The 13,110-nt window shown below is 39.6% G+C and overlaps 1 protein-coding gene across 1 annotated transcript in view; it reads left to right on the top strand.

Annotated features, from left to right (window-relative positions):
• LOC121608659 (CUB and sushi domain-containing protein 1-like) overlaps positions 1–13,110 on the top strand; it is a 299,157-nt gene that overhangs the window by 116,917 nt on the left and 169,130 nt on the right. The window contains exon 8 of the mRNA XM_041939935.1: positions 11,292–11,373. Within this exon, the coding sequence (XP_041795869.1) occupies positions 11,292–11,373 (82 nt within the window). The remainder of the gene's footprint in view (positions 1–11,291; positions 11,374–13,110) is intronic.

The raw sequence follows: 13,110 nt of genomic DNA, 5'->3' as shown, positions 1-13,110 counted from the left end.
GTGGCACACAATCAAAGCAATCCGTGCCTACAGAACTTCTCATTTTATCAGTGTATTTTAATAGTAGTATTAGTATCATTGCTGACGTGCTTTGGCCGTAGGTCTTCCTCAAAGGCAAACAAAAGATGAAATGCCTCGTGGGGATTTGAGCTCATATCAAACCATTAGTTTGATATGAAGAAAAGTGCCCAAAGTTTCATGGTTATCTGAAAACTGCACAAAGAAAAAAAAAAAACCCAAAAGCGAAAGCCTTGTCGGAGAAGGTCTCAAGATGATTCATAACTAATACACCATTAGCTTGTTTCAGTGCTGGCAAGTTATGTGCACAGTAGGTGTCAATTTTTATGGTTTATTTTGGAATTTGAGCCATTAAGAGAAACCTCTCCTGTGGCTGCGTTTAAGCATTTAAGTATTTACTCGGTTATAGTTTCTTTGTAATGTTTTCACACCTGATGAACCATCGTTGCCAGCTGTTGTTTGTACATGGATTAGAATACTTTAAAAAGCCACATTTTAAAGGCAAATAAGCTTCTCCATTAGGATTGTGAGCAGCTGAAGTTCTACTGTGTGCATGGTGTTTAATTAGTTGATTAAAATGGAAAGTCAAGGCACAAACTGTTTTTATGTGGACCTGAGGAAAATATGTTTTCACCTCACTTGCAGCTAATAGGAATCCCAATGAACTTAAACATTATATTGACCACAAGGCAGTAAAACAATGAGTTTGATGATGAAGGTGCTAAATATCTTGACAGACTGGGGTGGCAGACATATTTCTTGGACACGTCTCTGAAGCAGTGTTCAGATCGCGGCTTCAGAGGCTTTTAATTATCAGAAGCCCAAGCTCATCCATTCCTGAGCATTTAGCTTCATAATAAACCCCTCATCAATAATTCTGCCTATTTACGCGCTCAGCCAAGCATGTGCAGGTGCAATTAACAATAGCATGGCGCTGTTTGTTTTTATGTGTGTTTATGTGAAAGCAAATCTTATGTGCTTCTTCATGTGTCGCTGCAATTAAAATTAGAGTCGGTATGCGCTGTGTGTATTTGAGTGTGTGCATATCTGAGGAGTTCTCGGGGCAAATCAGTTACATTATCAATGATGTGAAGCTTGGTAAAGAGTTCAGATCGCTCTCTCTGTCTCTCTCTCTCTATTCCTCACACAAACACACACAACCTATTTTTTCATTCTTGCTCACACAAACTAAGTAAACACACAGTTACACGTCTGTGTGCAAACACACTCACACACAAAGTTGTTTCCATGTGAGAGAATTGCCTGAAGTCAGTACAAGAGTCCAAAGCTGTTGCATTTGCTTCTTACATGAAGGGCCGAGCTAACAAAATCATCTTGTTGTGAAGCGACTCCGTTACCATGGGAGTCTCTGGAGGTTTCTCTCTTGCTGACATGTAAATGTATTAAAATAAATTACATTATAGCCTTAAAAATGTGATGTTCTGCCTGCCTCCTAAATAAATGTTAACTTATAAAAAGAAACTAACTCTGCACCGCTGAAGTTACCCTTATAACTTGTATTGCACTTTTGCAGCAGACGGTCCAGATCTCACATTGCCCTGTGCAGATTTTATCATGATGTTTAAGTAAAATCACAGCGATCAACAATGGTTCTTGTGGATCTGCTTAAAGACTCTCAAATGCAGCTATCCCACTTGTAAAATTATTGCCGGACTGTAGAGCATGAGCTTTGTTATCTGTTATCACAATGTGGAGCTAAAGAATGATGATAATTACTGTTAACTGTGTAGTCCAGGGATCCCTTAAGCTTTCACAGTCCTCGACCTAAATGAGAAATTTAGTTTCACACCGTGGGACCCATGCTCATTAAAACATACTAGCATTGTTATCATGGGGACCAAAACTGAGTAAATGTGGGTTTTCACATTGGGCTGAAGGCTCAGTGACGCTAACCCAACGTAGTGCAGTTAGGCCATCAGGCTGGGAACCGGGATCATTAAAACATTAAAAAAGTCAAGCCAAGGTCCACTTTTGGTCGTGAACCAGCTTTTGAACACCACTTCTTGACGCTGTATGACTCCCAGTAGTAATATTATAGCTGTATGGCAGAGAATGTGCAGTCTTAATGCAATATATAATCATTACAAAGAACCAGAGACTGATGATAATGAGTTTTACCTGTCTAGAGAATGGAGCGCTTATGAATCATAATCTAAAAGACTGTAACAGCCTCTAGCCTATATTAAAGCACAGTCTAATAGACAGACACACATGAGAATAAGCTCAAATCAGTTTGAGAACAATCTGTTTATGAATAATTCTCTGACTGACTATTGGTTCTAATTATATCTGATACTGATAGATAGAGATAAATAGATAGATACATCCCTACATGCATACATACATACATACTATAGATAGATATTTAACAGATAAATATAAAGTAAGAGTGGTAACTAGAACAATGCAAAATGGCTCAAATGAAAACAGCCCATCCTGCAGTTACCCTCTCTCAGCGGTAACATTAGCTTCCTGCTGAGGATGTGTCATAATTATAGAGAGGCTGAAAGATTGTGATTAAGGATTTTTACTCCCTAGACAATGACCTAGAACTGTAATGAATCATCATTGTGTGAGTGTGATTTATTATCAGTGTTTTCTTCAGGATTGTCAGGCAAGGTGGTGCTGGGTCCGCTCAGATAAAAGTGATGCGACCACTTGAAAACCTGGAAATCGCACAATGGCACAGCCACACAGCTATGTAGTTTTGGGAAAACCTCACAGCAGTGCAGTCCTCAAACATTCAAAATACAACCCCAGGTCTAAAAATGTTGGGGCAATGTGTAAAATGTAAATAAAAACTGTGTTTACCGATAGCAGTGTCTCTGAGCCCATGTAGTAATATCCTTCATACAGTCATGTGTTCACAAAGTGGTGAACCTCGCTCCATCCTCGCTTGTGAACGACTCAGCCTTTCCAGGATGCTCCTTTCATACCCAATCATGATACTATCACCTGTTACCAATCAACCTGTTTACCTGTGGAATGATCCAAATAGGTATTTTTGGAGCATTCCAAAACTTTCCCAGTCTGTTGTTGCTCCTGTCCCAACTTGTTCGAAAGGTGATGCGGAATCAAATTCAGAATAAGCAGATATTTGAATAAATCAATGAAGCTGGTGGGATAAAACAATATACGAGATTTCTGGATTTTACATTTAGTTTTATTTCTGTTTTACACAGCGTCCCATTTTTGTTGAAATCAGGTTTTGTATGAATTTAAACTGTTTCATCACACATGACTCTGATTTGCACTGTAACAAGTGTGTGAATATGGAGAATCTTGTGGGCTCAGCAGAATGACTCTAGTAAGGTGGCTGTAGACTCTGAGCTCTTGTCTTGATTGACCTGTGAGCGTGAGAAGGTGGGGGAGAGAGAGAGGGCAGAGTGGATAAGGGGCAAAGAGGAGAGCAGCGGAAGAGAGCATATCAACAAACTGCACTTCACACATTTCTCTCCTCATCCAGCAGGCATCTGAAGAGCACCTGAAAAGCCCTTACTTGGAACAGGCGTCAGCTGATTGCACACAGACACACACGCCACACACACAAACAAGCACACTCTCCCACGCTCTCCCTGCCTTCTCCTTCCACCGTCCCTCATTGACTCTTTGACCACATTTTCCTTTTTAATGGTTCATCTGTCAGCCGAATGCTTTGCATTCTCAATGCAAATGTCTTTTGTGTCTATCCGTCTTTACGCTGCCCTCTAAGCCAGCTTTACCAGTTTTCTTCAATTGCCCGAGCCAGTGGTTTGTAACTCCTTCTCTTGGGAATTTCAACAGCAGTTTTGACAAAAAAGAAAACAAAATTAACTGCAGAAAAGACAAGATTTTATGTACAACCTGAATGCATGTATTTGATATGACCTTGTCTCATAAGTTTGCCCTGTTTATAAGACTCTATTAAACAGCATTTTTTGGTTTTTAATTCTGAATTAGATGGCTCCCGTACTATAATTAAAAAGTATTGCTCGTGCTACTGAACCTGCTTCTTCAAGTGTCAGCGCCGAACACAGCAGTGCTGCACAGCTGGCTGATCAAACAAAGGAGACAATAGTAATTCCTCATGAGTTTCGTTTTGTAAATTAAATCCACCCTTACTACCAGAATACCTCAGAAAAGTTTGAAAAGAAGGAATGTGATACCTTCTGTACTTTGAAGATGGATAATGAAATAATTAAAACAACATAAATGTACACACTTAGCATTTAAACTTAATAGTACGCCTTAATAAGATGGATTGAAGTTTGTTGGATGGTTTTCAAATTTGTAAATTACTTAGATGTCACCTCCTCTTAAATATTAAGAGCTATTAACTATTAGTTAATGATAAAAACAACAACAAAATAACAGGTGTTGTGTCTAATCTGGCTGCATTGAGGGCTAATGGTGATGACAGCAGCCACATAATCTCTTTACGCTCCTTGGCATATCGAACACTGCTGTAATAGCAGCTGCTCAGTGGACTTTGTCATTTATTTTTTCTATAATCTTCTTGGAAGAAAACAATTGATAGGCAGTAAGAAAGTTTTATATAGTATCAGTGACAAACAAACAGAAACACAAAGATGAATGATGAATGTTTTTGCAGAACATTATGATGTCACACTGACGTTGACCTTTGATGTTTTGGATATAAGATATCATCACTTCTTCATTTTATCCTATGAGACATTTGTATGAAATTTTGCCATAACTCGTGAATTCTTGAGTTATACTCAAACATGTGTTTTTGTGTTCTCACAGTAACCTTAACCTTTGACCTTTGAGCACCAAATCTAATAATTCATCACAATGAATGTTTGTGCCAAATTTAAAAATTCTCTCAAGGCATTCCTGAGATATCCTATTTATGAGAATGAGACGTACGTATGTACGGGCGAACAACCTGAAAACATGGCTGTCCTAGAGGCATAAAAAAAGGGACAAAACTTAAGGAAGAGTAAAAGGGAAGGGATCCCTCTCCCAGGACAGACAGATATACAATAGATGTGTAAACAGAAAGTCCTAGAATGTCCAATTATGATAACAAAATATAAATTAGTGAAGGTGATGGACACTGGAGGACAACTGAGCAGCTTCAGGTGCTAAGCCACATGACCTTCTGTCCAGGAAAGAGACGGGGAAAGAGGACAGGCCACACAAACACAGAAGAGGACAACACCATTCACACAGAGAGGAAAAACACATACACAAAGAGAGAGAAGGGGAGAGGCTAAGCCTCCCGAGGGACGAAGATCCAGATCAACAACTGGATGAGGTACCAATAAGCAGGAGGGGAAGAGAGAGGTCCCAGGATGTCCGATGGTCAGCTCAGAGAAGCCTGAGTGCAAGAGAGGAGGAGAGGGAGAGGCGAGGGAAAGAGAGGGAGAGAGAACACAGCTTGTATGCAAACATCAGCAGTAAAATGCACTTAAAATGTCAAAAGCAAAAGTACTCACAATTCAGAAAAATGGCTCACGTCAGTATAACATTATTATCTACATATTATATTATTGGATTATTATCAGTGATGCATTAAAGTTTAAGTGGCAGTTTGTGTTGCAGCTGTTTGAGGTGGAGCTGATTTTAACTTATAATCTCTTAGGTGGATGCCCCTATAGCGATGTATTGTACTTTTTTATTATATATACTGTAGGTATTGTATTTAATAACTTTACCCGCAAAGTAACTCTTAACTACAGGTGCCAAATACATTGTGAAGTAAAAAGTATAGCACGTTCAGGGCCAGCCGTAGCATTTTTGGAGCCCAGAGTGTTCATTGCCAACAGTCAGTGTGTCACTCTATATAAAGGTATTGCTGAAAAGAAAATATGTCTACATTTATTAGTTTCCTGTGAGAGATGTGGTGGTGGAAGCTTATTCTATCCTCTCTTTTAGAAAAAGTAAAATCCTCCTTTAATCATAGGGACCTCTGCTCTCAAACTGTGTTCTCACCTTATCTGACAAGGCTGGCCAATCGGTCGGGTCAGTGAGGGCTGCCTCAGTGGACTTGCTTGCTGCAGGCTGTGCTCTAGCTGTGCATGGTGTAGAGGTGGATGTCTCTCCATCGGGAGCCACTGTAGTGGGTGATCATGGGGCTGGTGATATAATTTGTGTACCTGCAGGCAAAAACAGATATGCATGCTCTTAGTTATGTAGTCATTATGCATATCGTTCAGAAATACAAATACAAAAACATTATTGCTAAGACAAACCAATAAGTATGCAACTCTGATTTACAATGATAATAACTGAACTCAAGTTCATAATAAATAAACCAACTTGACTAAACAGACCTGCTGCAGGCGTTGATGGGGTGGCAGAAGATGAGCGGTTTCTACTTTTGTCTCCCTTCCCCAGATAGCAGAGTCACCAAGTTGTGCAGTGTTGGGCTGTGGCTGTCCCAGATATTTCCTCAGCGCATCTAGAAAATTATTTAATCGATAGATGTATGCCAAAATAAGCATACAGGCATGCATATACACTGGATGTGTTTCAAACACACTCTTAATTTAATTAATTCAATTGCTGCCCTAAAACATTCTGCAAAACGTGAATGTTGTGTACTTCCAAATCCATATTCCTTTTAAGTGCCTGGCTGGACACTTTTTATAATATCTCATAATACATATTTTTGTAAACATAGCCTGGTTTATCATATACTCAAAGTTGTTTTATGTATATTGCCAGTTGTGAGTCATAGAGAAGAAAAACAGATAATTATAGCATTATAACAGGTAGCGGATTCATCAACAGCAGTAGCTCAGCTGCCATCTCGCCACGCCAGCTTATTTATTCTACCTCTTCACACTTGACCATGACTGAAGTAACGATGCTGCTTAATAAAGTTTAATCAGTTCCATGGGGGTCTATATTCTCTTGCTCAGCTTGTTACAAAACAATCATGCTTTCGACCTTAGCCAAGGCGGATATTGTCTCAGATGAGAGGGGAAACAAGGTCACTTGGCCGCCAAATGGCTAAGGGTAGGGACAGCAAACAGCTAGCTGCTTGCTAAGCTTAAATATCTTTTTTCGGTAACAATAATGGCGTCTTTATACAGTACATACAGTAGCTCTTTATTTTCAGGTGATTATACACCAATGAAAACATATTTATGAATACTACATTCCATTTCTGCCAACAGATCCCCCTAAATCCTACACACTGGACCTTTAAAGCAAATGTAGTTACTTGCATTTCATCACCGCAACAGCCACATAGTCTCTTTCTGCTTGTTCTTGTGTTGAATGCTCTTTACTTAATGGTCAGTCCCTTCCAGAGTTATAGAGTATGATTTACTCTTGTACTCTTGGTGAATATATAGAGAATAGTTTTGGACAAATAGCAGGAAGGACTGAGTCATTTAGTGAGTTGAATCTCTCTGTAGGAGTGAGCATCTGACACGAAGTTAAGGTCTGTTACAGAAGTCAGAGGATGGCAAACATCATGGCCACCAACAAGAAAATTAATCAATCACTTTTTTACAAATTCCTAAGAAGTTGATTTGTGGAGATGAAAGGTTTGCAGAGGACACTTTGATGATATAGAAATGACATCATGCATCATGAGCTTGTGTTTAAATGTTGAATGGCCTTTTAAGTGCAAATATGGGATTAAGTCAGCTTGAGGATTTTTGACATCAGCCCAGCAGTGATTTCTGGCAGCTTTTTTCCTCCAAACAATCTCATGTTGTTTGCATGAGCTGGATTTGTTTCGGCAGTATGAACCTTTGTATTTGATGCCAATGAAAGCCATTTGAACATGAGTGAGAGAGAAGGGGATGAGAGAGCGCGACACAGAAAGTGTGTTTTTGAGTGTGTTCGTGTGGTGATTTTTGGACAGAACATCAAAAAAAAAAAAAAAAAAAAAATAGCAGAGCGACAACACAGCTTGTTCTGTTTGCATCATATCTCACACCAACACGCATATGCAGCGTCCATACACTCACAGCCCCTCAGCACACACGTAACACAATCACACAAATGCGGCAAATCATTCATCCATCTTTTCTGTGAGGATGCACAAACTTCGGCGCCCCTTTGTAAATTGCAGCTAATGTGTGTGAGAGAGGGAAAAGCAGGGGGGGCAAGCTGAGGATACAAAAGTAGAGAGAAGAAGTGGGAGGGAGCAGAGGCAGATGAGGACAACAGGAACAGAGAAGGGAATGAGAGGGGTTCGAGGAAAGATGGACAGAAAGGAGGTCAGATTCTTCAGGTCATCTTTTATGGCCCACCAGGATATACTTGGTGTTATCATGGTCCCTCTCCAGCAATGTCCTCATTTCTATTTTATTTATTCTCTCCTTCCTTTCTCTTTGTTTTATTTCTTGCTAACCACCATCATTCATCCTCAGAGTTCCATTAAGACAGAGCTGGTCTAAACTGGTTTCTGTCATGTTGTCTAGTCTCATTTACATTTACATTATGTTTTAGGCATGCAGCAGATGCTCCCAGCCAGAGTGAAGTCTAACACCAATGCAAAATCCTAAATATGAGCCGGACAAAAACTGTCATGTGTTTCTTTTTCTTTTTCTTTTTTTTTTTTTTGTAGTAACAGAGCAGATCATGCAGATAGATGAGGTAAAAGACGAGGGAATAAGATGCTGAAGTGTGAGAAATGAGGACAGTTCTTCATTAACTCTCGTGTTGATTTTCATTTCCATCGCAACAGTTCCGCCATTCAAGTTTCGTTTTTTTTGCAGCAGCAGCAGCAGCACCTGTTTTCTTTGTGTTTGTCATCTTTGGATTTGCTTACAAACATTCTGAAAAGTGCAACTGTATGACTATGCATAGATGAAGTTTATTGTGAAAGCAGACGAGCAGGAAGCGAGGCATAAGTATGGAACAACTGGTCCTAGAGCACACAGTCCTGCAAAACCTGAAGGCCCTTAGAAAATTGCTTTCAATTGAAACATGGGGAGCGGTTGCAACATGTCTGGGATTACACTGTGTCCTTATAAAGAATTTTCCAGAGGTGGAAGTATTCCAGACCTTTACTTAATTAAAAGTAGCGAAACCATATTATAAAAATACACAGTTTAAAGTGAAAGTCCTGAATTCAATATTTGTATTGAAAAAAAGAAAAAAAACCCATTATGACTGATGTGTCACTCTGTAAACTGTATTTAATGTTGCAGCATTTCAAAGTGGAGAAAATCTTCTCTGCTTTCCATCAAGTGTTCGAGCAATTTACGTGAAGTTTAATATATATAAGATGTATTTTTGAATATAAAATTTTAATCTGTATAATAATGTACTAAACTGTCAAAAATAAATAAAGTGAGGTAGAAAAGTAGCCTAGCATTTTGGAGCTGAAACATAAAGAAGCATGAAATGGAAATGCTTACGAGAAAAGTAGAGAATCTTGAAAAATGCACTTACGCACAGTGCATCTGCAGATTCCCATGTTTTCTGTTTGCCTAAAGCAGTCTGTGAAATGCCTCTGTGACATCTGGCAGATTAGATTTGGTGCTCCGTTCAGGGACAGGCTAAAGTTCAAAAGGTAGAAGCTGTTCACAGTTATGTTTTGTAAGGAAGTTAATGTCTCACAACTGACAGCTTTTAAATGCATCTTGACCTGAGGCTTGTCAGGCTCTGGTTACTAGCAGTAACTGGAGCACGTTGTGAGGGGAAAAAAACAACAATATATAGACTGACTGAAATATAGGCCAAATAAACACTAAAGGGCTGCAAGTTGTTTCATTTTGCAAAGTCAAAAGAGCTTTCGCCACGCATGGATTTACTGATTTACTGTTTGTCTGCAACAGTTAGCAGGTAGTCAAGAGAATGTTAGCCAACCTCAGCGCTGCAGTCGTGGATTGACTGCTCGTGATGTGCTATTTGCAATTACAGACAGTATCTGCGTTAATAGCCTTTGATACTGCTTTGTGAAGTATGTGCAAAAAGCTCTTTATTGGTGTTATTTTGGTGAATAGAACCTAATTTTAGTCTTAATCCTTTTGCTTAAAAATTTAGTTTGGAATTCATAAGGTTGATCATTTTGCTTTATAATGAAGCTTAATTCAATCAACCAGTTCAGTAGCTCTTAAGTTCTAGGATTCAGCCTTAGTCTGAGGTTGTCAGAGATCATGCTCTGTTGTCGCTGGACACTGAGGACACTGTGATATGTCAGACATCGCTGCGTTTTTTCCCTCCTGGGCTATTCATTATTAAACTCTGCTCTAACATGTTGTCCCCTGTATTTCTGTGTATCTACAGCTATGCAAAATCTGCAAGTGTGAGATGTAAATGTGACTTTACTGTAGCACCTCTCAGATTATCCTGATGGCATGATCTTTTTAGAAAAAATTCCAATGCTGGTGAACTACGCCTTTTGCATGTATTTTATTCAGTGCAAAAGTCTAAGACAGGACATGAGTTCCCCAGCCTGCAGACCTTTCTCACAGCAGACATTTTGGCTTGTCGTCGCAGCGAAAGCACAGGTTGAATTGACGACATTAAAAACGACTGCATTCCTTTTAGGTCAGCTAGCTCCAGGGTCCTGGTATTGTGCATGCTGGCTCACTGCCATGGCTTACTGGGACACTCGAATGGAACTGAGCTAAGGTTAATGAAATGTGTCTCACCTGTGCTTTTCATGCTATGACAAGTTAAATTGTCTCCCGTAAAAAAGGTCTATGTAGACATATTTTGGTAGAATACCTTAGTTTCCTTCTTTACAATGCTGAAGGAGGGAACCAAAACACAGAGAAGTGGTTGAGACTTGTTAGTTTGTGTTGGATGATCTCTTTAGACGGATAAATTACCTGATCATGACTTTGTAATATTATTATGTGTATCTGTCAGCTAGAAAAATAAACAGAAAAAGAAAAGCTCCTTGTTTTCTTATCGAGGCCTGTGTATTTTTCATGTTCCCGACTCGCCCGAGAATAGATCTATTTTAAAATTCAAAGTGTGAGTGCATGCCTCATTTTGTGAATTCTCAACAACAATTGGGGATATCGCTCACAGTTGGAGATATCCTAGTTGTGCTTAACCACTTGACTGTCATCACATGATGAAAAATATTCAGATGCTTGTGGTCGCAGTGACAAAAATGATTTTGTTTTTGGCCCTATCACTTTCATCTTACTGTAAACAGTGGTATGAGACTAAGTATAAAGATTTACCCGTCAGCGTAATGTGATGTTGTGCATGCCTCCAACAACTGAGAGATGTGTGTGGAAATATACTGATCAGACGTCCATCCACAGCCTCTAAAAAAACAGACACTGCTTACCACTTTTTTTCCCTGTTTCTCTTTTTTTCAGTGAGTCAAAGCGGCCTTGCTGGTGATGTTTGTCCAGACCCAGGGGTTCCAGAAAATGGCAAGAGGATGGGCTCTGCCTTCCAGTAAGTTCACATCATTCCGGATTCAACTGCTCCCAGTCACTCCCAGTCAAATCAAGCATATTAAAAACACTCACAATTGCTTTGGATGTTATCGATTTGATGACTAACACAGGGATCATTGTTGTGTGTGTCGGACGTAGAAATGCAGAAATGATCTTACTCAAAGGTCTTTTCCTGCAGTGGGTTACATTTGCAAGCCTGGCACAAGTCATCAAATCATTTGGAAGACACGTGAGAAGAGTGATGCTTCGATTCTTCAGTCAGAGCAGCTTGTTTGTTGCCAGCACAGGGCCGATTACTGACAGTTAACTAAAAATATTGAGCCTTGCTGCAGGCTGAACAGGGTTGCACTGCGGAAAACGCACACTCTGTTTGTTTGCACAGTACAGCCAAGTTTACTAGGTGAGCTGATTCCCCTCCCACCCTGCTTTGGCTTTACAAAGCAACATGGAAGATTGACAGCGGGTGTAGCGGGGGACTAAAACTCTGTGAGCTTTATTTAGATCAGATGACTCTTCGTGTTTGAAATAGGGATGTTTCTGTTTGTCCAGATTATCTCGAGGTTGGAGACGCATTGTGACTTAAAGTTTTTTCTTCAGAAATCACAGTTTATTTTGGTTGTCCCTCCTCTCCTCTTAGCTCACGGGGCATCCTTTAACTCTCAGGCTGAGAGTGAGTGCCACGCTCCTCCTGTTCTGGTCCCCAAATTGGTCCAATGAGCATGTAACTTCCTCACCAAAGCTCCCCTTCATTTTCGTGGAGACTGAAGTGTTTTGTGGTTTATGTATCATCATGAATAATTTATGTCTGTTGGGGACCTGTCGTTACCGCTCTGGCTTTTTAGATGTGAAGCACCTTATGTAACTAACTTGTAGCAAACTTGAAAAGCTCACATATTCACATTTGCAGTCTTTTAGAGAGGAGCTGTTCTGTGCTTGTCAGACCAGCTACACACCTGCCAACCTGTGTCACCTATAGGAAAACAAATTATTAGCGGCAGCATTTTCAACCTGCAGTTGTAGCCATGTTGCCATCAGATAGACAGATACACACACACACACACACACACACACACACACACACACACACACACACACAAAAGACAAAGGTAATGGCTCTGAGAGTTTAAGCACTTGATTTTGCATGTGTACCACCTGCAGGCAACAGGTGTTAAAGCTGCAATTTTCTTCTTTTGTATTTGTGTTTTCTTTGTGTGTGTGTGTGTGTGTGTACAGTTTTGAGAACACGTTCAGCACTTGCTAGTTATGAGATAATCAATAAAAACAAAAGAACACTGTGTGACACACACCTGGCACTACATATATATATATAATTTTAGCAAAGCTCTGTCCACCTTCTACCTGAGAAGAAACAACTGAAAGCACCTGTGTGCGTGTGCAGGGCCTTGAATATTAAGCTTGACCTTCTGACAAGTGAGCGTGATTTTCTGTAGATATGATCTCCTAACTGAAGCTAACTGTTCTACTATTAAACAGTATTTACAGTATTTAAATCAATTAAAACACAGACTGAATTTGCATGTTTAAAATGTCAAACAAACAAAATGAAAAGAAGTGCAGTTTATTTCCTGCAGGTGGTACAAGTGCAGAAATTTCAGGAGCTGTTTTTTTCTTTGCCTGTATATTAGAGCTGCATCGCTTAATCAATTACATGGAAAATTAATTGGCACCTTTTTTCTATTTTTTTTAGTAAAATATGGCATTTGTGGAATGATAA

The sequence above is a fragment of the Chelmon rostratus genome, chromosome 1, assembly GCF_017976325.1.
Source record: "Chelmon rostratus isolate fCheRos1 chromosome 1, fCheRos1.pri, whole genome shotgun sequence".
NCBI classification, from domain to species: domain Eukaryota; kingdom Metazoa; phylum Chordata; class Actinopteri; order Chaetodontiformes; family Chaetodontidae; genus Chelmon; species Chelmon rostratus.
This window is presented reverse-complemented; position numbering and strand designations above follow the sequence as displayed.